The sequence below is a fragment of the Sus scrofa genome, chromosome 5 (genome assembly GCF_000003025.6).
Source record: "Sus scrofa isolate TJ Tabasco breed Duroc chromosome 5, Sscrofa11.1, whole genome shotgun sequence".
Taxonomy (NCBI): domain Eukaryota; kingdom Metazoa; phylum Chordata; class Mammalia; order Artiodactyla; family Suidae; genus Sus; species Sus scrofa.
The window spans coordinates 34182405-34204947 of record NC_010447.5 but is presented as its reverse complement, the minus strand read 5'-3'; the positions used below and the strand labels follow the sequence as shown (position 1 = coordinate 34204947).

General features: G+C 43.3%; 1 protein-coding gene across 1 annotated transcript in view; it reads right to left on the bottom strand.

Moving 5' to 3' along the window:
• MYRFL (myelin regulatory factor-like) overlaps positions 1-22543 on the bottom strand; it is a 150646-nt gene that overhangs the window by 13569 nt on the left and 114534 nt on the right. Inside the window, exons 14-19 of the mRNA XM_021091985.1 lie at positions 12847-13010; positions 12155-12218; positions 6639-6724; positions 3699-3773; positions 3563-3615; positions 3267-3449 (exon numbers count right to left, since the gene is read on the bottom strand). Of these exons, the coding sequence (XP_020947644.1) occupies positions 3267-3449; positions 3563-3615; positions 3699-3773; positions 6639-6724; positions 12155-12218; positions 12847-13010 (625 nt within the window). The remainder of the gene's footprint in view (positions 1-3266; positions 3450-3562; positions 3616-3698; positions 3774-6638; positions 6725-12154; positions 12219-12846; positions 13011-22543) is intronic.

Here is a 22543-nt window from a genome sequence, read left to right as displayed (position 1 = left end):
CAGACATTCGTCGTCCCAGAGAAGAGAGCAACAAACCTTCCTCTGGTTTGATAAGGGCTGCTCTTCCAATATCCCCTTGAGGTGAAGAGCTGGTTGCAATAGAATTGAATTTGCTCAAGAGTCAGAAAACATTTTGAGAATGAAGATCAGGCCAGTTCACTACCTCTTCCTGCTCAGGATCCATTGTTACCCACCTCACATAGGTGAGATGGTCTCATCTGAGGACTGCTCTCTGAAAAGGACACCGAGTGTCCCCAAGGTAAAATCCTGAAGTAAGGAAAGGCTTTGCTTTAAACAAGGGATGAAGGTTCTGGGGGATTTTTGTGATGGGATATGCATATTACCATATTTAAAAAGCTATTGAGGCTATGATGATGAAAACGAATTCCTTCCTTCGACTTGAACTTTCATCTTCACCCTGTAGTGATGTATCTGTTCCCAAGTTTAATCAAAAACTGCTCTCATTGGAGTTCCCATTGTGTCCCAGCAGAAATGAATCCGACTAGGAACCATGAGGTTGCGGGTTTGATCCCTGGCCTTGCTCAGTGGGTTAAGGATCCGGCATTGCTGTGAGCTGTGGTGTAGGTTGCAGACACAGCTTGGATCTGGCATTGCTGTGGCTCTGGTGTAGGCTGGCAGCTACAGCTCAGATTCGACCCCTAGCCTGGGAACCTCCATATGCCACGAGTGTGGCCCTATAAAAACAAACAAACAAACAAAATAACTGCTCTCATGAGACAAACAGTACACGCATTGCTTCCTATAGGTATGGGAGGAACATTCTCTGTGCCTCAGCTTCCTCACTGGAAAAAAAAAAATGGGGATACTAAGCGTGCCTACTGTTTAAGCTGGTGAGGACTAAATGACCTGCTCGTGCAGGCCACTTAATGGCAGTGCCTTGCCTACAGCAGTAATATCTCATTACATGGTGGTGGTGATGGTGGTGGTGACAACAAGGATTGTAAATGTTATTTATTCAAGCCTTGAATATGAAATCATGCCAAAGGAATTACATTGTTAGCCCACAACTTCAACATGGACCATAGTCGACATGCCATTAGTCATTAGGGCTGCTGCAAAATATTCTGATTCCCCTTCTTCCAGGCACATGTTAGGTCTGTACCAACTACTTTTATTTATTTTTATTTTTATTTTTTTTGCATTTTAGGGCTGCACCCACAACCTATGAAGTTCCCAGGCTAGGGGTTGAATCAGAGCTGCAGCTTCTGGCCTGCACCATAGCCACAGCAATGCCGGATCTGAGTTGTGTCTGCGACCTACCCCCCAGCTCACGGCAACACTGGATCCTCAACCCACTGAGCGAGGCCAGGGATAGAGCCACCTTCCTCATGGATACTAGTCAGATTCGTTTCCACTGTGCCACAACTGGCACTCCCTGTACCAACTGCTTTTAAAGTAGATGTGACCAATGTCACTTGCTTTGGCCAATAAAGTGTAAGCAGAAGTGCCATGTGTCACACGAGGGGGAGGCTGTCAAGAACCAGTGTACAGTGTGCCCTGTTCTCTTACCACCTCTCTAGAGACTGTGCAACTGTGTCTGAGAAGGTGTCTCCATCAGCTGAGTCCTCAATGGCAGGATGAACGGATAAGATCCCTCTTTTGATCCACATGTGACAAATAGAGAGAGTCAAATAAATTTTTCCCATATTAAGCCACTGTTATTTGAGAGACGTTGTTGCTACCTCAGCATCCTAATAGAGAAGCCACACTGATATACGTGTATGATATTTTTAGCATCATCATTATTATTATTTTATATACGTATTAATATGTGTGTATATAGAAGACTTCTAAAAACAATAATAACTGTATACATTTGAAGGTACAGCATCTGATCTTGCAAAGGTTATTACACGTTTAGCCCTTGATAAAGTCTCTGTAACTTTTTTCGGCTGTACCCACAGAATATGGACGTTCCCAGGCCAGGGATCGAATCTGAGCCATAGCCACGACTTACACCATGGCTGCTGCAACACTGGATCCTTAACCCACTGCGCTGGGCCAGGGATCAAACCTGCACCTCTGTAGAACCACTGACAGAACCACTGCAGAGACAAAGCCAGATCCTTAACCCACCCTGCTACAGTGGGAACGCCCATAATTTTTTTAACATGAAAATTCTGGAGTTCCCGTCGTGGCGCAGTGGTTAACGAATCCGACTAGGAACCATGAGGTTGCGGGTTCCGTCCCTGCCCTTGCTCAGTGGGTTAACGATCCGGCGTTGCCGTGAGCTGCGGTGTAGGTTGCAGACGCGGCTCGGATCCCGCGTTGCTGTGGCTCTGGCATAGGCCGGTGGCTACAGCTCCGATTCGACCCCTAGCCTGGGAACCTCCATATGCCGCGGGAGCGGCCCAAGAAATAGCAGCAACAACAACAACAACAACAACAAAAAAAAAAAAAAAAAAAAAAAAGAAAATTCTATTACTTAAAAAGCATCAGAGGAGTTCCAGTCGTGGCTCAGTTGTTAACGAATGCAACTAGCATTCGTGAGGGCACGGGTTCGACCCCAGCCTGGCTCAGTGGGTTAAGGATCCAGCGTTGCTGTGAGCTTTGGTGTAGGTCACAGACATGGCTTGGAGCCCAAGTTGCTGTGGCTGTAGCTGTGGCCTGCAGCTATAGCTCTGCCTAGCCTGGGAACCTCCATGTGCTGCGGATGTGGCCCTAAAAAGACCCCCCCCCCAAAAAAAAAAAAATCAACAACAAAAAGGGCTTTTTTTTTTTTTTTTAAAGGGTTTTTTTTTTTTTTAAAGCATCAGAGTGTGTGTGTAAATGCGTGTGTGTCCTTAGGAAGAGGAAGAAGATATTCTGAGAGTAGAAGGCCAACCTTGCGTTTTCCATGCACTTAAACTTAACCTGAACCCAGCAGAGTCTCCAAAGCCTTTTCCATTTTGCCCTTCTTGGGCAGAAAGCCAGGGTGCTACGTCATTTTGTAAGTCCTGAGTCAGCCAAAATATCTGCCCATCTGCACATAATCACTTCCCTTGTGCTACTATTACTATCTTCGCTGGCAGGGAACCAAGGAGATCTTTTCACTTGAATCAACCCTAACTTCATCCCGGGGCAGGGAACTCAGTGTTGTAAAGGAGTGCAAGTGTGTGCATTTGAGTTTTTAAAGATCTTGCCACCTCAAATAGAAGAGTGGAGCCATTATCTGGAAGCATTAACAGACCATCCAAGTCATTATTGACAAGGGGACAAAACCCCTCAAGTTCAAGCATGCTTGTTACATTTTGAACATCCTTTACCTGCCTGTGGCCTCTGATGGGGCTCCTTTTCCTGGGGCTGTCTCTGCACAGGACTTAGGAGGGGGCGTCTTCCGGCTCCCCAGATCGAGCAGCAGTAAGTCTCCTGACACAACAGGATCTCACAGAAAGTGATTTCTGGTCTTTGGAAGGATGGTTGTGTGGTTGCCAAGGATGTCTTAGGTGCTGCAAGGCAGAGGGGAGGGAGGCGGGAGGTTAACCCAAAAGGCTGGTTCTTCTACTGACAATTCACGTGAAACCCAGGCTGGGTCCGAGGGCGAGGAATGCGAACATCTTACCCGACGGGGAGGCTGTGGGTGGCAGAGCCGGCTCCTGAGAGCTTGTGAGGTTGCTGCAGGAGGACAACAAAATAATTAACAAAGGAGGCCTTCGAGACGCCTTCCTCCCAAAGGAAAACAAGACTGGAACTCTCACCTCAAAGGGAGAATTGGGGTGCATCGGTCTTGATCTTTTAAGCTAAGTATGTAGAGAGAGACTATGGTCAAGGCGCTGTTAAAAAAATAACAAAAGGAAGCATTATGTGGCAGATTTGATTCCAGATCTATCTCATACGACAAGCTGGCCAGAATGGCCTCTCCCAGGCCGCGTGGATGGGAGGGGAAGGGGCGGGTGGCCAAGGCTGACAGAAGCACCATGGCAACCAGTACAGTTCTGCTTCTCCATCCTGCCGAGCAAAAGCCCCCCAGTCTTCCTGGAGCTCAGAGGCTTCCCCAGCTGATGGATTTTTCCACAGAGCAGCCCCCTGGCCCTGGCAAGGTGTGTCAGAAGTGTCTGTCACGAGTGGAAGATTACAAGAGGAAGTGTGTAAATGGCTGGAGGCAGCCCTCTGCTCCTTGCAGGAAAAAGTCAGAGCAAAGTTCGTATCCCCCCCTCGGGGGGCGTCCGGTCCTGCACTGGGGGATGAAAGGCTGCACGGGTTTAGTCATCTGGTGGCACCAACCCCTTTGGCGGCTTCTGACACTTCCCACTGCCTGTCTTTTCAGAGCACAATAAGCCAAACTGGACAGAGGAAGGAAAAGAGGTATAATAAAGCATCCATTTCCACACTACGTGACTTCAAAATAATGAGTGTATCTTTCCTCCCAATTATCAGAACTGATCTATCCCAGTGGAAGCTTTCCTTAAAGGTCTGAGCTTTGGGAAGCTCTTCGCAATGATGTTCACATATCCAAACACTCAGCATTCTCCCCTTTGGGGGGGGGTGTCTGTAGAACCCTCTCTACGATTCCGCCGTGAGCAGGGTCTGACAGGGGTCCTCGCTTGAACTCTGGCTGGTTCAGTGTCACACCTGGCTCCAAGAGTTGACTCCTCAGTATTTTGTTCCCCATCAAAGGTAATGGATTTACCATCATTAAATATACACAAAGAATTGTGCCACACATTTGAATTGCACTCATAAAGAAAGAATTCCCAAAGTGTACTCAGCAGCAGCTGGTTACTGCCCAGTGGGCACTGCTCTGCATGGGAGAGTGGTGCTGAGCCCCAAAGATGTCTTAGACAGAATCTGTTGCGTCGCCCTGGCAACTGCTTGCTGTGGTCCAGGCTCCCTTATGTTGTTTTCCCATTCTCTATCTCCTTATCAGTAATCCTTCAATATTCTTTCTGCATCAGTACGTGGCCTGGGCAACTATTTGGATCATAGAAGGAAATGAATATCTGCTTCTTTCTTTGGGGTTCTGACCCTTCTCAGGTATACCACAGGCCAGACTCAAGATAACAAGCTCAATACCTCCCATTTCTGGTCTTACAGGTCAACAAACTTGGAACTCATAAGATCTGATAAGCACATTTAGGAAGCAGTCTCTTTATGTCAAAATTAGACTTCCTATAAGCGTTCCATTGGGTTTTCCTGGGACTCTGTGTCTCTAGAAAAGGCTAAGCATGTCTGTAAAAGGTAGATGCTCACGCTCTCCTGAGTTGGGAATCCCGGCAGAAGACATGTTCACTTGGGAGAGTGAGAATGTACACCAGCTTCTAATGAGAATTCTGGGTAGTGGTGTCAATGCTTGACCATGCTTCCCACCAAGGGCAGTAGTGAGTGAAGAGTTAAAATGCTGAGGGGAGAGCAGGATACAAAGAGACCCACACTGTCTCCCGTAGCTAAGAAGCTGCTTTTTTTTTTTTTTTTTTTTTAATGATTTCTTTCTTTCTTTCTTTTTTTTTTTTTTTTTTTTGGTCTTTTTAGGGCCATATTTGCAGCACATGGAAGTTCCCAGATTAGGAGTCGAATCAGAGCTGTAGCTGCCTGCCTACACCACAGCCACAGCAACGCAGGATCCGTGCCACGTCTGCGACCTACACCACAGCTCATGGCAACACCAGAGCCTTTTTTTTTTTGTCTTTTTAGGGCCACACCTGCAGCATATGGAGGTTCCCAGGCTAGGGGTCTAATCGGAGCTGTAGCCACTAGCCTACACCACAGCCACAGCAACACCAGATCCAAGCCACGTCTTCAACCTACACCACAGCTCACGGCAACGCTGGATCCTTAACCCACTGAGCGAGGCCAGGGATGGAATCTTCATCCTCATGGATGCTAGTCGGGTTCATTAACTGCTGAGCCACGACGGGAACTCCAGTCCTCACTGTGTTTGTTTGCTTTAACTGCTTAATACATTTGACTAAAATTTCATCATATTGTATATCTCGGGGTAATCTCATATTCTCTTTTGATATAAAATGCAGAAGAATCCTAATAAATGAGTGTTCAGGGGAGAGTGGGTTGTAGTTACTCTCTTCCCCCAAGTAGATAGGAAGGAGAGCAAAGATTTTGAGTAAGTTATTTGCAAGACAAAAAAGGGTATACACAGAGTTCCCACTGTGGTACAATGGGATCAGCGGTGTCTCCGCAGTGCCGGGATGCAGGTTTGATCCCCAGCCCAGCACAATGGGTTAAAGAATTCAGCATTGCTGCAGCTGCGTTGTAGATTGCAATTGCAGCTTGGATCTGATACCGGACCTGGGAACTTCATATGTCCCAGGGCAGCCAAAAAAGAAAAAAACAAATAAATTAAACAAATAAATAAAATCAAATAATTTTTTAAAAAGGGTACATGCACACACACACAAACACATGCACACACATACACATGAAAGGCACAGTGAGCTGGTAAGAAAATATCAGTTGATTTAAAAAAGGTCATCCTTTATCTCATATTTAAGAGCAGAAAGCCTGTGCGTTTCTGGTTTATAAAGGGCTCCCTCATCTCTAAACGAAATCAAAGGTCAATGCCTGGTTTAAAGGGCTCCTTGTCTTCAAAGTAAATAGAAAGTCAGCCCCTGATTCGCATGTGAGAAAAGGAAGATGGGAAGAGAAAAAGAGCTTGACGTAGCACATATTGACGTCTTTCTTACCAAAATGCCATCACAGCAATGAGAGTGGTAACCAAGGTCTGGAAAACCCAGTTAGGACATGACTGTTTTTTCCCTGAAAAATAAACCTATAAAAAAGATTCATCAGTGAGAAATGATAAATGAGTGATGCCAGCTTTGAGAAGGATGCCTGCTGATGCCTGGGGGATCCTGGCTGCTTCCTTGAGCCTCTATCTCCCCTCTCCTTCCTGCTTCTCTGAAAATGAAGGTCTCTCAAAGCCAGGTCCCACTCTTTCCTTGACGTGTCAGCCTACACTCTCTTTTCCCTGCAGGACATTCGTCCCTGCCCTTCATTTAGTGCTGATTCTTGAAGTTTTATGAGCAAAGAGGACTTACCAGACAAGATACTGTCAGAACCCAGATGTGCATTTCTTTTACTAGGGTGCTTTTGAAAACCAAAAGGTCTTCAAGACATGATGGAATCAATCCCAATAGAAGAATTTCAGGCATTATGGCAAACCATGGAACGGATTTTTATGGCATGAAATGCTATTAAGATCTCCTTAATACACATTGGTATCCAGTTCTGCCACCTGTATATTTTTTGAGGACAGGTCTGGCCTATGTCTTATTTATTCTTATATCCATTCAATAAATATGTATTAAGCATTACTCTGGGCAACATGATAGGGGATATGAAAATAAGCAAATTCTGCTCTCCAAGAGATGAAGGAGGCAAACCTTTCAGACCAGGACACATTGGCATAAAACTTGCATATGAGGAGTTCCCATTGTGATGCAGCAGAAATAAGTCTGACTAGGAACCATGAGAATGCGGGTTCAATCCCTGGCCTTGCTAAGTGGGTAAGGGATCCGGCGTTACTGTAAGCTGTGGTGTAGGTCACAGACATGTCTCGGATCCCGCATTGCAGTGGCTGTGGTACAGGCCAGTACCTGCAGCTCTGATTCGACCCTTAGCCTGGGAGCTTTCATATGCCACGGTGTGGCCCTAAAAAACAAAAAAACAAAAAATGAAAAACCTTGCATATGAGGAATGAGCCAAGAACTATAAGATAGACAGCTGTGCAACTGGGGAGGAATCTAGCTGAAGAGACAGGAGAATTTCTGCCCACTTAAATAACATGCTCCTGCAGTATTTCTTCCTACTAAAGCAATAGAGTGTATTATGTTTGCTTCCTCCTAGGGATACAGGGTTGGAAGGGAATTGGAGGATGGTGGTAGTTAAGAAATGACTTAAAATTGGTTTTGAACTTGTGCTGGTTATTGACTTAAAGAAATATGTTCCTCAATGCAATATTTGGGGAGTTGGGGTTCACCATACCTTTTTACATGTACCCAAATGTTTAGGGCTATTATAACTGAGGCATCCATACACCCAGTAGGAAGCCACTGGAATACCAAGAAGAGGATGGTTTATGCCATTCCTACATCTCATGAGAATTGTCTGAGGACGTCCTAATAGTGAGTTGTGCAAAGAAGGAACTCAATGCAATTTTGAATGGCTGTGAATGAATAATATTAATTTCAGGATAAAAGCTTCCCTCTCTCCCCTACTCCTCAAAGATGCCAGATTGTTTTAAATCTCCATGTTTCGCTCAAAATCCTTTGACCTCATACAGGAAAATGGCCTAAGACCTGGAGTCAGCCTCAGAGTTAAGTCCTAAACAGGTCATTTAAATGTCATTGAGCCTCATTTTTTTCTCATCAATAAAATAGGAAGGATAAAATCATACCTGTCTACCTTTCACAGTTATTGGGTGGATCTAACTGAGTAATTGTTCTCAAATTCAAGTCTGCATGAGAATCACTATGGAGCGTGTTAAAAAACTAAATGTCAAAAAAGGAGTTCCCGTCGTGGCGCAGTGGTTAACGCATCCGACTAGGAACCATGAGGTTGCAGGTTCGGTCCCTGCCCTTGCTCAGTGGGTTAACCATCCGGCGTTGCCGTGAGCTGTGGTGTAGATTGCAGACGCGGCTCGGATCCCCCGTTGCTGTGGCTCTGGCGTAGGCCAGTGGCTACAGCTCTGATTGACCCCTAGCCTGGGAACCTCCATATGCCACGGGAGCGGCCCAAAGAAATAGCAAAAAGACTAAATAAAAAAAAAAAAAAAAACCCACAAAAATGAAATGCCCCCCCCCATTGCGATTCAGTAGGTTTCCAGTTAGGCTGAAGTGGGGGCTGGGAATCTGTAAGAGGTGGGGTAGTGAAAATTTTCTGTGTTTGTTCCTTCCCTCTCTCCCTTCTCCAAACACGCACTTAGCGGATCCTGACTCGAACACTTAGGTCTTTCACACCTCACCCCAACCATCAACATGCAACAGGAATCACCCCCTACCTCTTGGAGTTAAAGAGAGGGAAAGAGGAGGAACCCTATGAATTGGATGTGACCTCAATCTTCCTCCAGAATGAGCAGCATCTTGGCCAGCATGGCAGCTAAGTGGGAGTTGAGGCAAGGCCCAGCCAGGCTTCTAACCATCTGGTAAATCCCACCAACGGTGCATAGCCAGCACTTTGGTCATTAATGGCTCTGTCCAACCCAAGAGAACCAAACTCTACCCATGTACATGTGTTTCAATGACCCAAGGGTCTTGAAGGCTTTGATGAACAGAGGTTACCTAGGAGGTTAGTGCATGGAAGGGAAAGTCAACCTCAGAGAAACAGACAAGACCGCCTAGAAAGACAGTATAGGGGAGCAAGACACCCCCATTACTTGTACTCTGACATATGCCAAAGTATAAGAACAACTAAAAGAGTGAGTTTGAAAATACTAAATAATGGTGAGCACTTATGTGCCACACAGTCTTCTGAGTGCTGTACCCATACTAACTCATTTAACCCTCTCAATAATTCTCAACACCTCTATAAGGCAAGCACTTTACCATCCTATTTTAGAGATGAGAGGAAATGAGGCCCAGGAAGGCTAAGTTCCTCACTCAAGATCATACTGCTGGTAAGTCACAGCGCCAGGATTTGAACAAAAAAAAAAAAAAAAAAAAAAAAAAAATCTTGGCTCCAGAATCTGTGCTCTTAACCCCAACGCCATGCTGCCTCCTTTTTTCTGTTTGTAAAGAAAGGAGACATGTTATTATTCGAAAGGTCCTCAGGCTACTGAATGAACTCCATCAGTGGTGCTCCAGATACTGAGCCAAACCTGTACTTTCAGTCTTAACTTCTCTCCTCCCTCAAAACTCCCACCAAGTCCTTCAGTGAAGCCCAGACCTTGGCTTGAGCCATTCTATCTGAAACCTCTCCTGCAGCTCCTGTCACTTTCTAGCCAGAGTTTATGCCTCCCTGAAGGCCCAGCTCCCATAACACTCAGGCAGCACTCTGAATCTCTGCAATATTTTTATCATATCCGGGTACAGCTGGGCTTTGTATTCTTCTCTGAGCTTCCCTGGATACCTTAAAATTCCTTAGAAGAGGACACGCTTCACTCACCTTTACCTCCCATAGGCATAGGACAGTGACTGCAACAGGATTCCAAGTTGAATGGGATCTCCTTAATGTTTATACAGGGCCCTGACTCCATGTCCACACCCCAATCCCCACCCCACCCACATACCCATCACACTTAACTTCTTAATGTTTTAAATATATACATATTTATTTATTTATTTTTGCTTTTTAGGGCCACACCCACAGCATATGGAGGTTCCCAGGCTAGGGGTCCAATCAGAGCTACAGCTGCTGGCCTAGGCCACAGCCAAGCAACATCAGATCCGAGCCGCATCTGCGACCTACACCGTAGCTCACGGCAATGCCAGATCCTTAACCCAATGGGCAAGGCCAGGATCGAACCTACAGCCTCATGGTTCCTAGTCAGATTTGTTTCCGCTGGGTCACGCTGGGAACTCCATGTTTTAAATTTAGATTGCGAGCCTTCAGGGAATATTTTTAGACTGGGCTGTCCATTCATGCACTCATTTGACAAATATTTCTAGAGTTCCTACTATGCGCCAGTCTCTAGGGCCACAGAGTGAGGAAGGCAAACACAAGGCCTGTTCTCATGGACTATACATTCCAGTTAATATTCTGAGAAAGCTGCAAAATCGAGTCTTTGAGCGCTAGATGGGAACTACAGAGATTGCACATGAATCAGATTATACCAATCAGGGCCTACATGGATGTAGATACAGTTTCCTCTATTCCACTGCAAACTGGTTAGTACAAAGGGCACCTTCCCTACATAGTATTTTTAGTATTTTGTGTTTATTACCCAACCTGCAATGTGCTGGGCATTGTGCTAAGGGCTTTAGCTCATTTAATCCCATCAATAATCTTTGTAGGAGTTCCCGTCGTGGCGCGGTGGTTAACGAATCCTACTAGGAACCATGAGGTTGCGGGTTCGGTCCCTGCCCTTGCTTGGTGGGTTAAGGATCCAGCATTGCCGTGAGCTGTGGTGTAGGCTGCAGACGTGGCTAGGATCCCACATTGCTGTAGCTCTGGTCTAGGCTGGTGTCTACAGCTCCGATTAGACCCCTAGCCTGGGAACCTCCATATGCCACAGGAGCGACCCAAGAAATAGCAAAAAAAAAAAATTAATAAATAAAATAAAATAAAATAAAATAATCTTTGTAAGGTAGATACTATTATTATCTCTGTTTCCCAATGCAATTCAGTCAACTTGCCCAAGACCATTTCTACATATATATTTATCCATGTATTTATGTTCATTGGCATACCAAGAAGCTTTGTCCACAGCAAGGAGAATCTTAGTAGAATATTAAACTCTTTTTAAATCCTCTTAAAATAGTTCAGTGATACACCACATGAGGAGTAGAAAATAAACTGGGACGATGGCCCAAATATCAGGTCAGCCCTTACCAGAATATAGATTAAGGTCACAAATATCTTCCTCTGGGAAGGGCCACCTTTGGAACACTAGAGCATCAGAGGGAGCAAGCTGAGGTCTGCAGCAGCTGGGAAGAGAGTACTGCAGCTTCTCCCTCACTGACTCTTCTCTGCAATGCAGAGGGTGTCCTTCAAGTTAATAAACAACAAACCTTCACTTTTTACCGTAAATGTTATCCTATTTGATGAAATTCTCTACTCATTAATAAAGCTGTCACATTTTAACTTTTGCAAGCAACTGAATAACTCTTCTCCATTTGCATATGTAGTACTAAATATCAAAGGGGAAAGAGGGATTTGAGGATTAGCCAACATCCCTTTGGATCTTCTGGAGCCAAAGATAAGGGACTCAGTCAAGTCAAGGCATTCACATAGATGGTGCAGCCCAAGGTCATGTGCACGAGGCGGCTGATGAATTTCACTTGATGGGGGCTGTACACAAAAACTGGCAGAGCAATATTTCTGAAAGGAACATGTTCAGTATGCACACCTCTACATTTTTCTTTGAAAAACCAGTTAGTATCTATTAAAGGGACAGTACTTAAATATCTAAAGCGCATAAAGATACAAACTACGGAAGCCATCAACAAGAAAACGAAGAAAAAAACTCCTGATCAATTTTCCTAAAGACTTTTTTAAAATAGAAAATATCATCTCTGTTCATTATAAATTTGAGTCTATTTACCTTGTTGGCTTTTTTGGGAATGGTCCGTCTTGAAGAAGATGCACTAAGAGCTCTGCTAAATTTGCTTTAAGAAGAGAAAGAGAAAATTAATTATGATTCAAATGTCTCTCCAGGAGTTATGCGACAAAGGCCCAGACTGTCACTAACACAGCAGAATGGCTGTTTTTTTTTTTTGTACTACAGTCGTAATTTTAAAAAGGAAAAGTCAAGGCAATTGAGAGTTCTTTTGTGGAAAAGAACCTTAGTAAGTATAAATAAATGCATTATTATGATGATGTTACATTTCTCTCTTTCTGAAAATTATACCCTAGAAAAATGTGCATTTGCATTCTTAAGTAATTAAAAAAAATACAGAATAAAACTTTTTCCCTGAGTATAAAACATGGTTCTTTAAATTTATAAATGGCTACCTCTCCTCTTCAAAGGAGAGCCCACCCTTTTGTTAAAATGTAGCACTTCCTATCTGGTCTAAAACAGAAGCATTATGTTTTGCTTCCTTTTTAAAGGAGCAACAGAAAAAATAAGAAAATTATCTCATAAAGCAATTGTGTTCCAAAACATTCTAAAAGAAGAATAGGGACTTAATTACCAGAGAGTAATGGTTGCTGCTTAGTAGAACAGACCATTCAGACTGATTTAGCCATACCCCACTCTCTCCTTTCTCCAGATTTCTGTGGCAATCCTGGAGATACCTGATTGAGCTCGCTTCACTGGCAGAGGACTTCCAGCTACTGAGCCGCTTTAGCCTGGCCAGCTTTCTGTTCCATATTTCCAACTCTTCTATTCTTTCTTCAAGGTTGTTGGTGAGTTTGCAAAGCTGCTTCACAGCACCTACATTTTCCATAAAGATCTGGTCCTAGAAATGGAAATAACACAGAGCACATAAATGTACAGCTTGAGACCACCAGGGAGCTGTCCACGACCCACTCAAAGACAGTTGGAACAGACCTTTGAAAATGGCCACACACACATACACGAGAACCTCACGTTCACGCGAGAGAAATCTGCAGGCTTGAAACTTAAAGTAGTCCTGCTAAACTTCTGGCTGTGTAGTAAAACTGTGTGTGTTCAATTTGCAATAAAATGGAAATATGTCCTTGCAATCCAAGAGAGAGACCAGGACTGAAGGACGTTGTCGGGTTTTGAATCCAAAGATTTATTTTCAATGGCCATTACGCTATATTTAAAACTCATAAAAAGAAAGTCAGAACAGGCTTCCGAATGTTGATTTGTGTGTGCACCACTCAATCCTCATAAGGAATGACTTCAGTTCTTCTGGGTAAAATGTCCATCAGTTTGTTCAGGTGAAAGAGGGAGGCGTGAAGACCTGGATTTTTCTGAGTTCTGCCGTCTGCTGGATGCGAGATCCCAGGTAAAATATAAAACTTCTCTGAGCTTCAGTTTCTTCATCTTTAAATGAGAGGATAATTCTTGAGGCGTTACTTTCTGTCTTAACATCCTATGAGCTATCATGTGCACTTTATATTTTTAGCTTAAACAAAACTTAAAACAGCAACGATACTTAATTCTTCCTGTTCAGAGAAAGTTACTGACACACCAGAAAGAGCAAGAAGGTGGAAACCAACAAACACCAGAGTGTGCCAGCCATCCTTTCCCCTACCCACACACTTCAGTTGTCATAGGAACATGTGTGCCTATCTCTTAGCCGTAACAAATACCCCAGGAAGCTCTCATCAACTTACATCCCAATCCCATGACCACTCCTCCTTTCCCTCCTCTGTTTACAAGTTTAGAATGACTCGGCCCTCTGTGGTGCTCATAGAGGCTGGTCCGCTGTTGTAAGGGATGAGCTCAAGGTCAAAAGAGAAAGACTGTTTTGTGGTTAGGGATCAAACTTAGGGCAGTGTGGCTTTGAGACTCTCATCATGCAAACCGAAGCTTTATGGGATTCAAATACCATAAAGCACCCATTCAGAAAGGACTCAAAAGCTGAACATTACAGATTTGAGGCTTAGTTCATAGAGTTTAAAGGTATACACACTGATATAAAACACAGTGGTAAAGGTAAGCATACAGTCAGTTTAAGAATACCCTAATATTGTGGGAGTTTCCATTGTTGCGCAGTGGTTAACGAATCCGACTAGGAACCATGAGGTTGCGGGTTTGGTCCCTGCCCTTGCTCAGTGGGTTAAGGATCTGGTACTGCCGTGAGCTGTGGCATAGTTTGCAGATGCAGCTCGGATCCCACGTTGCTGTGGCTCTGGCATAGGCCGGCAGCTATAGCTCTAATTGGACCCCTAGCCTGGGAACCTCCATATGCCACAGGAGCCGCCCAAGAAATGGCAAAAAAGACCAAAAAAAAAAGAATATCCTAATATTGTGATATGATCATGTGTAAATCACTTAACTCTAGCAGAAAGGTTAAAGGACAAAAGTATTAAAATAACTATAGCTTTAATAACTTCTTAATGGTACACGCATAGAAAGAGGTAAATTATGAGATTAAAAAAACATAACGTGGAGGTGGGGTTTAAAAGGGAAGAGTTTGTATGTGACTAAAGTTAAATTGTTATAAATCTAAAATAGACTGTTAAAGATATTTTCTGTAAGCCTTGTATTAACCACAAAGCAAAACCTATTGTGGATATATAAAAGCTAAAGAGAGGGAATCAAAGCATACCACACTGCTACAGAAAATTGATAATTCACAGGGGAAGACAACAAAGAAGGAAGAAAGGAACAAAGAAACTACAAAACAGCCCAAAAACAATTAATAAGATGGCATTAGTCTTTTCCTATCAATAATTACTTTGAATATCAATAGATTAAATTCTCCAAATCAAAATGCATAGTGTAGCTGAATAGATTAAAAAAAAAAAAGACCCAACTATATTCCGCCTACCAGAGACTTACATCAGCTTTAGTATTCCATGCAAATGGAAATCAAAAGGGGTAGCTAGATTTGTATCAGACAAAATAGAACTTAAGTCAAAAACTGTAAGAAGGAATTCCTGTCGTGGCTCAGTGGTTAACGAATCCGACTAGGAAAGATGAGGTTTCGGATTCGATTTGATCCCTGGCCTTGCTCAATGGGTTAAAGATCTGGTGTTGCCATGAGCTGTGGTGTAGGTCACAGGTGCGGCTTGGATCATGTGTTGTGTGTTTCCGGCATAGGACCACAGCTACAGCTCCGATTCAACCCCTAGCCTGGGAACTCCATATGCTGCGGGTGTGGCCCTAAAAGGACAAAAGACAAAAAAGAAAAAAAAAAACCTGTAAGAAGAAAGAAAGAAGGTCATTATATAATGATAAAAGGGGTCAATTCATCAAGAGGATGTAACAATTGTAAATATATGCACCCAAAATTGGGGCGCCTAAACGTATTAAGCACATTATAACAGACTTGAAAGGAGACAGCAATACAATAATAGTAGGGGACTTAAAATATTCCACTTTCACCAATGGGTGGATCAACCAGATAGGAAATCAATAAAGACACATTGGACTTGAACTTTCTATACCAAATGAACCTAACAGACATATACAGAAATGTTATCCAATAGCAGCAAAATATAGTCTTCTCAAATGCACACAGATTATTCTCAAGGACACATCACATACTAGATCACAAAACAAGTATTAGCAAATTTAAGAAGACTGAAATCATACCAAGTATTTTTTTGACCACAATGGTATGAAACTAGAAATTGATAATAGGAGGAAAACTAGAAAATTCACAAATATGTGGAAATTAAACAACTCAACACTAAAAACCCTATTGGTCAAAGAAGAAATCAAATACTTGAAACAAACAAAAATGGAAATACAACCTACCAAACTGATAAGATACAGCAAAAGCAATTCTAATAGGAAATTTTATAGCAATAAACACCTACATTAAGAAAAAAGAGGGAATTCCCATTGTGGCGCAGTGGAAACAAATCTGACTAATATCCATGAGGACGTGGGTTCAATCCCTGGCCTTGTTCAGTGGGTTAAGGATCTGGCATTGCCTTGAGCTGTGCTGTAGGTCACAGACATGTCTCAGATCCCACGTTGCTGTGGCTGTGGCATAGGCTGATAGATGTAGCTCTGATTCAACCCCTTGCCTGGGAACTTCCATGGGTGTGGCCCTAAAAAGAAAAAAAGAAAAAAAATAAAGATCTCAAATAAAACCTATCTTTACATGTTAAGGAACTAGAAAAAGAAGAACAAATCAGACCAAAGTTAACAGAAGGAAGGAAATAATGATTGGAACAGAAACAAATGAAATAAAGGCCAGAGAAACAACAGAAAACAGCAATGAAACTAAGAGTTGGTTTTCTGAAAAGATAAACAAAATTGATGAAACTTTAGCTAGACTAATTAAGAAAAAATAAAGAATATTCAAATAAATAAAATTAGATATGAAAGAGGAGACGTTCCAGTTGCCCAGAAACACTAAGGATTATAGGAAATTAGGATGAACAATCACATTCCAACAAATTGGATAAACTAGATGAAATGGAAATTCTTAGAAATAGATAGCCTACCAAGACTGAAGAATGAAGAAGTAGAGAATGTGAACAGACCAGTTATGAGTAAGGTTACTGGATCAGTAATTAAAAACTTCTCAACAAACAGAAGGCTAGGATCAGATTAAATTCTATCAAACATTTAAAGAAGAATTAATTCAAATCCTTCTCAAACTCTTCTAAAAAATTGAAGAGGAGGGAACACTTTCAAACTTTTTTATTTATTTTATTTTATTTTATTTTATTTTATTTTATTTTATTCTATTTTTTGTCTTTTTAGGGCCGCAGGTGTGGCATATGGACGTTCCCAGGCTAGGCATCAAATTGGAGCTGTAGCCACCAGCCTACACCACAGCCACAGCAATACCAGATCCCAGCTGCGTCTGCGACCTCCACCACAGTTCACGGCAACACCAGAGCCTTAACCCACTGAGCAAGGCCAGGGATCGAACCTGCAACCTCATGGTTCCTAGTTGGATTCATTGCCACTGTGCCACTATGGGAACTCTGATTCTCTTTTACTTCTAAATTTGTTTTATAAAAATAACGTAGGAGTTCCTGCTGTGGCTCAATGGGATCTACAGTGTCTCTGTAGCGGAAGGGATATGGGTTCAGTTCCTGGCCTGGTGCAGTGGGTTGAGGACCCAGCATTGCTAGAGCTGTTGGGTACAGGTCACAACTCAGAGTCACTGGCCAGGAACTCCATATGGCACAGAGTGGCCAAAAAAGAAAAGAGAAAAAAAAAGAAAGAAAAAAAGGCAGAAATCACAAAGAATGACATTCTGTGCTTCTAAACCTTAACATAAATGTCATGTGATGATTTAGTGTGTTTAGCAGAAAGCCTTACAGTATGTGTAATATTTACAGTGGGTCATGTGATGACCACTAGCAGTTCAACTCAGATTCCCAGCCATCATCTCTGACTCCATCCCCACAAGCAATTCATCACACAGCGCAGTCAGTTCAATATCCTAAATCTCCTGAATCTACCTACTTCTCTCCATCCTCACTGGCACCACAATACTTTTATCTTTTTGACTTTTCTTGGCAACTGGCTTCTACTTCTTCTTTTTTAATGTTTTCCTCATACATTACTTTGTGATGAATTTGTAAGCTCAACCAAAGCAGACCATGGCGAATGATGCTAACATTCTCCCTAAACCACAGTATGTTCTTTTGCCATATCTCCCCACCAGAGAAGGCAGCAATTGTCTGGTTATGTGTCAATAATGATGAAAAGCCAGCTCTGACATCTCCAACTCAAATTTGCCAGCACCGTACATCTTCCAGGTAGATCCAACAGGCAAGAACATAATTCATGTGTTTTCTGACTTAAGAGGAAATAGAGGTGGAGAGGAATTGACTATCACCTTCCTGATATTAATGACAGCCCTGACATTATGCAATCCAATAGAAAATTACCAAAAAATAAATTTCCTGGACATGTTATGGGGATTGATTCTCATTAAAATACTTCTGACTGCTGTCCCCTATCATCATAGCGAAGGTAGTACAAATATGTTCAAAAACATCATCTAGAATTTTCTGATAATATCTTTTTCTATGCAAGTGGTAAGGTATCTGAGTTTATTTTAACCACCTATGTGCACCAAGATGCCTGAGGAATTTTTTCTAAGTATCCAACTCGCACATAGAGGTTCACATTCATTAGGATGAGAAGGACATAAGGCTGGGCTTCCCCATCTTTTTTTTTTTTCTTCCTCTTTTCAGGACCACACCTGCAGCATATGGAGGTTCCCAGGCTAGAGGTGGAATCGGAGCTGCAGCTGTCAGCCTACGCCACAGCCACAGCAATGCCAGATCCAAGCCACATCTGCGACCTACACCATGGCTCACGGCAACACCAGATCCTTCACCCACTGAGTGGGGCCAGGGATCACACCCGCATCCTCCTGTATACTAGTCAGGCTCTTAACCCATTGAGCCACAACGGGAACTCCCTGGGTTTCCCAATCTGATGTCCCCTGTTGGTTAAAAATTATTTTGTAATTGAACCTAATTTAATTACTCAACTCTGCCCAGTTGTGATTAACCATTTCAAATGGGACCCACAACCCATGTAGCTTTACACCTGTGATGTAAAAATGATTCAACCAACTTGCCACCAAAAATTGCTCATGAGACTAGGGGCGGTGGCAACTGCTTCAGGTCACATGAGAATCTTTTACCCACTGTTTAAATGACCTGCTTTGGGCTGAGGGTACCTAAGGAGCATATTTTTCTGAAAGAACATGTGGGGCAGTCCAATATGCGTGCACAGGAGAAAAACAGGAGGCGTTTGTGAAATCAGAGATGTCATCTAGCTTAGAGTGTGCCTCATTTTTTTTTTTTCTTTTTTGCTTTTGTCCTTTTAGGGCCACACCCACAGCTTATGGAGGTTCCCAGGCTAGGGGTCTAATCAGAGCTGTAGCCACAGGCCTATGCCAGAGACACAGCAATGCCAGATCCAAGCCATGTCTGTGACCTACACCACAGCCCACAGCAATGCAGATCCTTAACCCACTGAGCGAGGCCAGGGATCGAACTCGAAACCTCATGGTTCCTAGTCAGATTCCTTAACCACTGAGCCACGACGGGAACTCCAGAGTGTGTCTCTTCTTAAGGCTCACCTTTCATTAGAACGGCTTTCACACGCTGTGCTCTAAAAATATGGAACCTTTGGCCATTCGCTGAACGCATCGCACATCTCCTAGTCTCTGGAACTAGCACAGGCTGCTCCCTCTGCCCAAAGCAGCTGTCCTCCCTCTCCGCCCACCTTCCTTTCACTTGGTATCGTGTTCACCGGTGTCATAAACCCCTGGAGATGCGGCCCGTCTCTTGCCCACAGTGGATTCTCCAGCCCAGGGCAGTAATGCAGCACATGCTGGATGACTCAAGCATGAATATTCTTTTAGTGGTGATTCGGGCCAGGAGGCATTGAGATGTCACAGCCTTGCTTGCTGGTGAAATTGATGGGAGTGGCCACAGTTTCAGTTTTTTCTTTTACCTGAGGTTTCTCTCAGAAAAACAAAGTCTATGTTCCAAATTCCCTTTCTGTGTTAGGAAATTCAGGTGAGTTAAGCAAAGAAACACGAGTGTTTTACACCCTCAGCGCAATGGGCTAGGGGCTGGCTCATAACCCACCACGTGGCTTCCATTCTGGTGAAACAGATGAACATCCTTTCAGAGCCCCATCTGCCCCAAGGAAACACTTAGACTGCAGAATGCAGTTTAAGCTCCTGGGTCTCTTGCAGGACTGACAAGAAATGAACTCCACGGCCCTGGGGAGCAGCCAAGCAGTAGACTTGCTTCCTCCTCTCTTTGGGAACAGCTTGGCCTCTGTCTCAAGACACTGAGAAAGGGTAACTAAGCCTGATGCACAGAAAGCTTTGAGAAGTTGAAATAAGCTCTTCTTTCTTTTCCACTGAGAGCCACAGACTTGAAAGTCTCTCCTTGTGGCATCTGATGTGGCATAGACTGATGTTTTTATAATAAAATCATGGGAAGAAAACAGCCTGTAATTGAGTATGATGAAAATGATGGTCAAAGGGAGAAAAACTATCTTTTAGCCAATTGGGTGTGTCTGGCAATTGTTTAGCCTTTGGATAAACTCGGCTTTAGATCTTTGTCCAAGAGTATATTTGAGGACAGTTCATCAGGACTTGACATGGCTTTTTAAAAAACAGAATCCCCAAACCAGAAAAGCAGGCTGCCGAGAGGGTATGAGAGCTCCAACTTGAGCTGAACTTCCAGCAGGTCCCTGGAGGAGACTATTCCCTTCCAGGCAGATTTCTCTTGCAAAGAGGACAATTCCTGGGCTCAGTTCTCTGGATGCTGTGTTTTGACCTCTGCCCTGTATGGGACGAGTACAGGCTTCAGGAAACTATTTAAAAGTGTCTGTTTTATTGTGGCCCTTTGTTTGTTTGCTTTAGACTTCTTGCTTAATTTTTGCTATCTCTGCTTAAGTGCAATTTTCTGTGGAAGGGCTGGAGTCCTTTGAGACAAGTTGCCAGTTGAACTAGCACATGGCACACGTTGTTGTAATTCTTTGATCTCTTGTTTTCCATGGGTGATCAGTGAGGTCCTTTTAAGGGCAGTGTCTGTGATTCCCCAGGGCCAATTCAGGACCTGGCACATGTAACTCAATGTTCAATTAATGAACAGAATCAATGTTCTTTATTAAGCACCTGCTATGTGCTAATCTCTGTGCTAAGTGCAGGGAGAAAACAATTAAATAAGGTAGACAGTCGCTGCTCTCATAGGGTATGTTTTCTAGTGGGGTAATTAGCCAAAACAAGTGAATAATATAGTTTTAACTTGTAATTAGCACGAGGAAGGAAGCCATTGACATAGAAAATAATTGTCACTCTCTTAAACCACTGGTATAGATTTGGTCTATTTGTTTTATTTTCGAGAGTCCTGGGAAGAAATTAAATAATTGCATCAAGTGGAAAAGTATATTCTCATCCTGAAAAAGACAGATAACCCAGTGGAAAACTGGGCCACACACTTCAAAAAAGGAGAAATCTAAGAGGCAAACATAAGAAAGAGAGGCACCACTTTATACTCATCACAGAAAGGCAAGCTAAAACAATTAAGCTACCAGTTTACCCCACATAGGATTGAAACATTTAGAAAGTCTGATAAGGGCTTTCAAAGGATACAGAGAAGGAGTCAGCCTCAGGCAGTGCCTTTGTGAGCTGGAGCTGACCAACAATCTAGCAGATTTCACAGAACTAAGGCTGTGTGTATCCTAGACCCTAGTCCTGGTGTATGTCCCCGAGAAAACCTCCCACAGAGTCACAAGACAGCCTGTGTGAGACCGTTCCTCACTGCATAGCTGTGGTCAGCAGAACTGGATGAGCCATCGTCAAGGAGGAGAATGTAAGCTCGCGTGCCAAGGAATTCCACCCATCGGACTCTGAGCAGATGTGTGTAACTCAAAGAAATTTAAAACACATTCAGAAAACACTAATAATATTCCAGAAAGCCTGGCTATCCAAGGATATGCATGAAACACATCAGCAGGGCTGCCCCTGCTGTGGGGAGTTGGATGGAAAAGGAGATGCAGAGAAGAAAACAATGTATGAAGGAAAAGAGCAGTCAAACGAGAAGCATGGTACCTCCACTCTAAAATGCCAATAATGAGGAGTTCCCATTGTGACTCAGTGGGAAACAAATCTGACTAGCACCCACGAGGACACAGGTTCGATCCCTGGCCTTGCTCAGTGGTTAAGGATCTGGCAATGCTGTGAGCTATGGTGTAGGTCACGGACTCGGCTCAGATCCCACATTGCTGTGGCTGTGGTGTAGGCCAGTGGCTATAGCTCCGATTTGACCCTTAGCTTGGCAACTTCCATATTTCATAGGTGTGGCCTTAAAAAAAAAAAAAGATAAAATGCCTATAATAAAGACAAAAGGGAAACATCTACTGGAGAAGAAAATGAAAGGGGTTTGATACCACTCCAGTCAGAGTTTCTTTACTTCCCGGCTCTCTTACCCAGTTTTAGTAGCTTGAAGGAAGAGGGACTGACTTTGAATGGCTAAGACTGAGCTCAGTAGCCAGGGAGCTTTGCAGATGAAGTTCAAGAGAACTAAACTATACCTGCAGGCAGGGAGCAGTTCTGACTTAGCAGCCAGATGTCCACAGATAAGGAAAAGTCAGCATTCATCAGAAAAGGACTGAAGTACACTGAAAGATTTTACTTTTTAAGAAATTACTCAAAAATATTCTCTTTGAAGCCTTTGGCATAAATTCAGCCATTTTTTGGAGCTCTCCTTGTGGCTCTGTAGATTATAACCCAACTAGTATCCATAAGTATGCGTGTTCGATCCCTGGCCTCACCCAGTGGGTTAAGGATCTGGCGTTGCCATGAGCTGTGGTGTAGGTCACAGACGTGGCTTGGATCCTGTG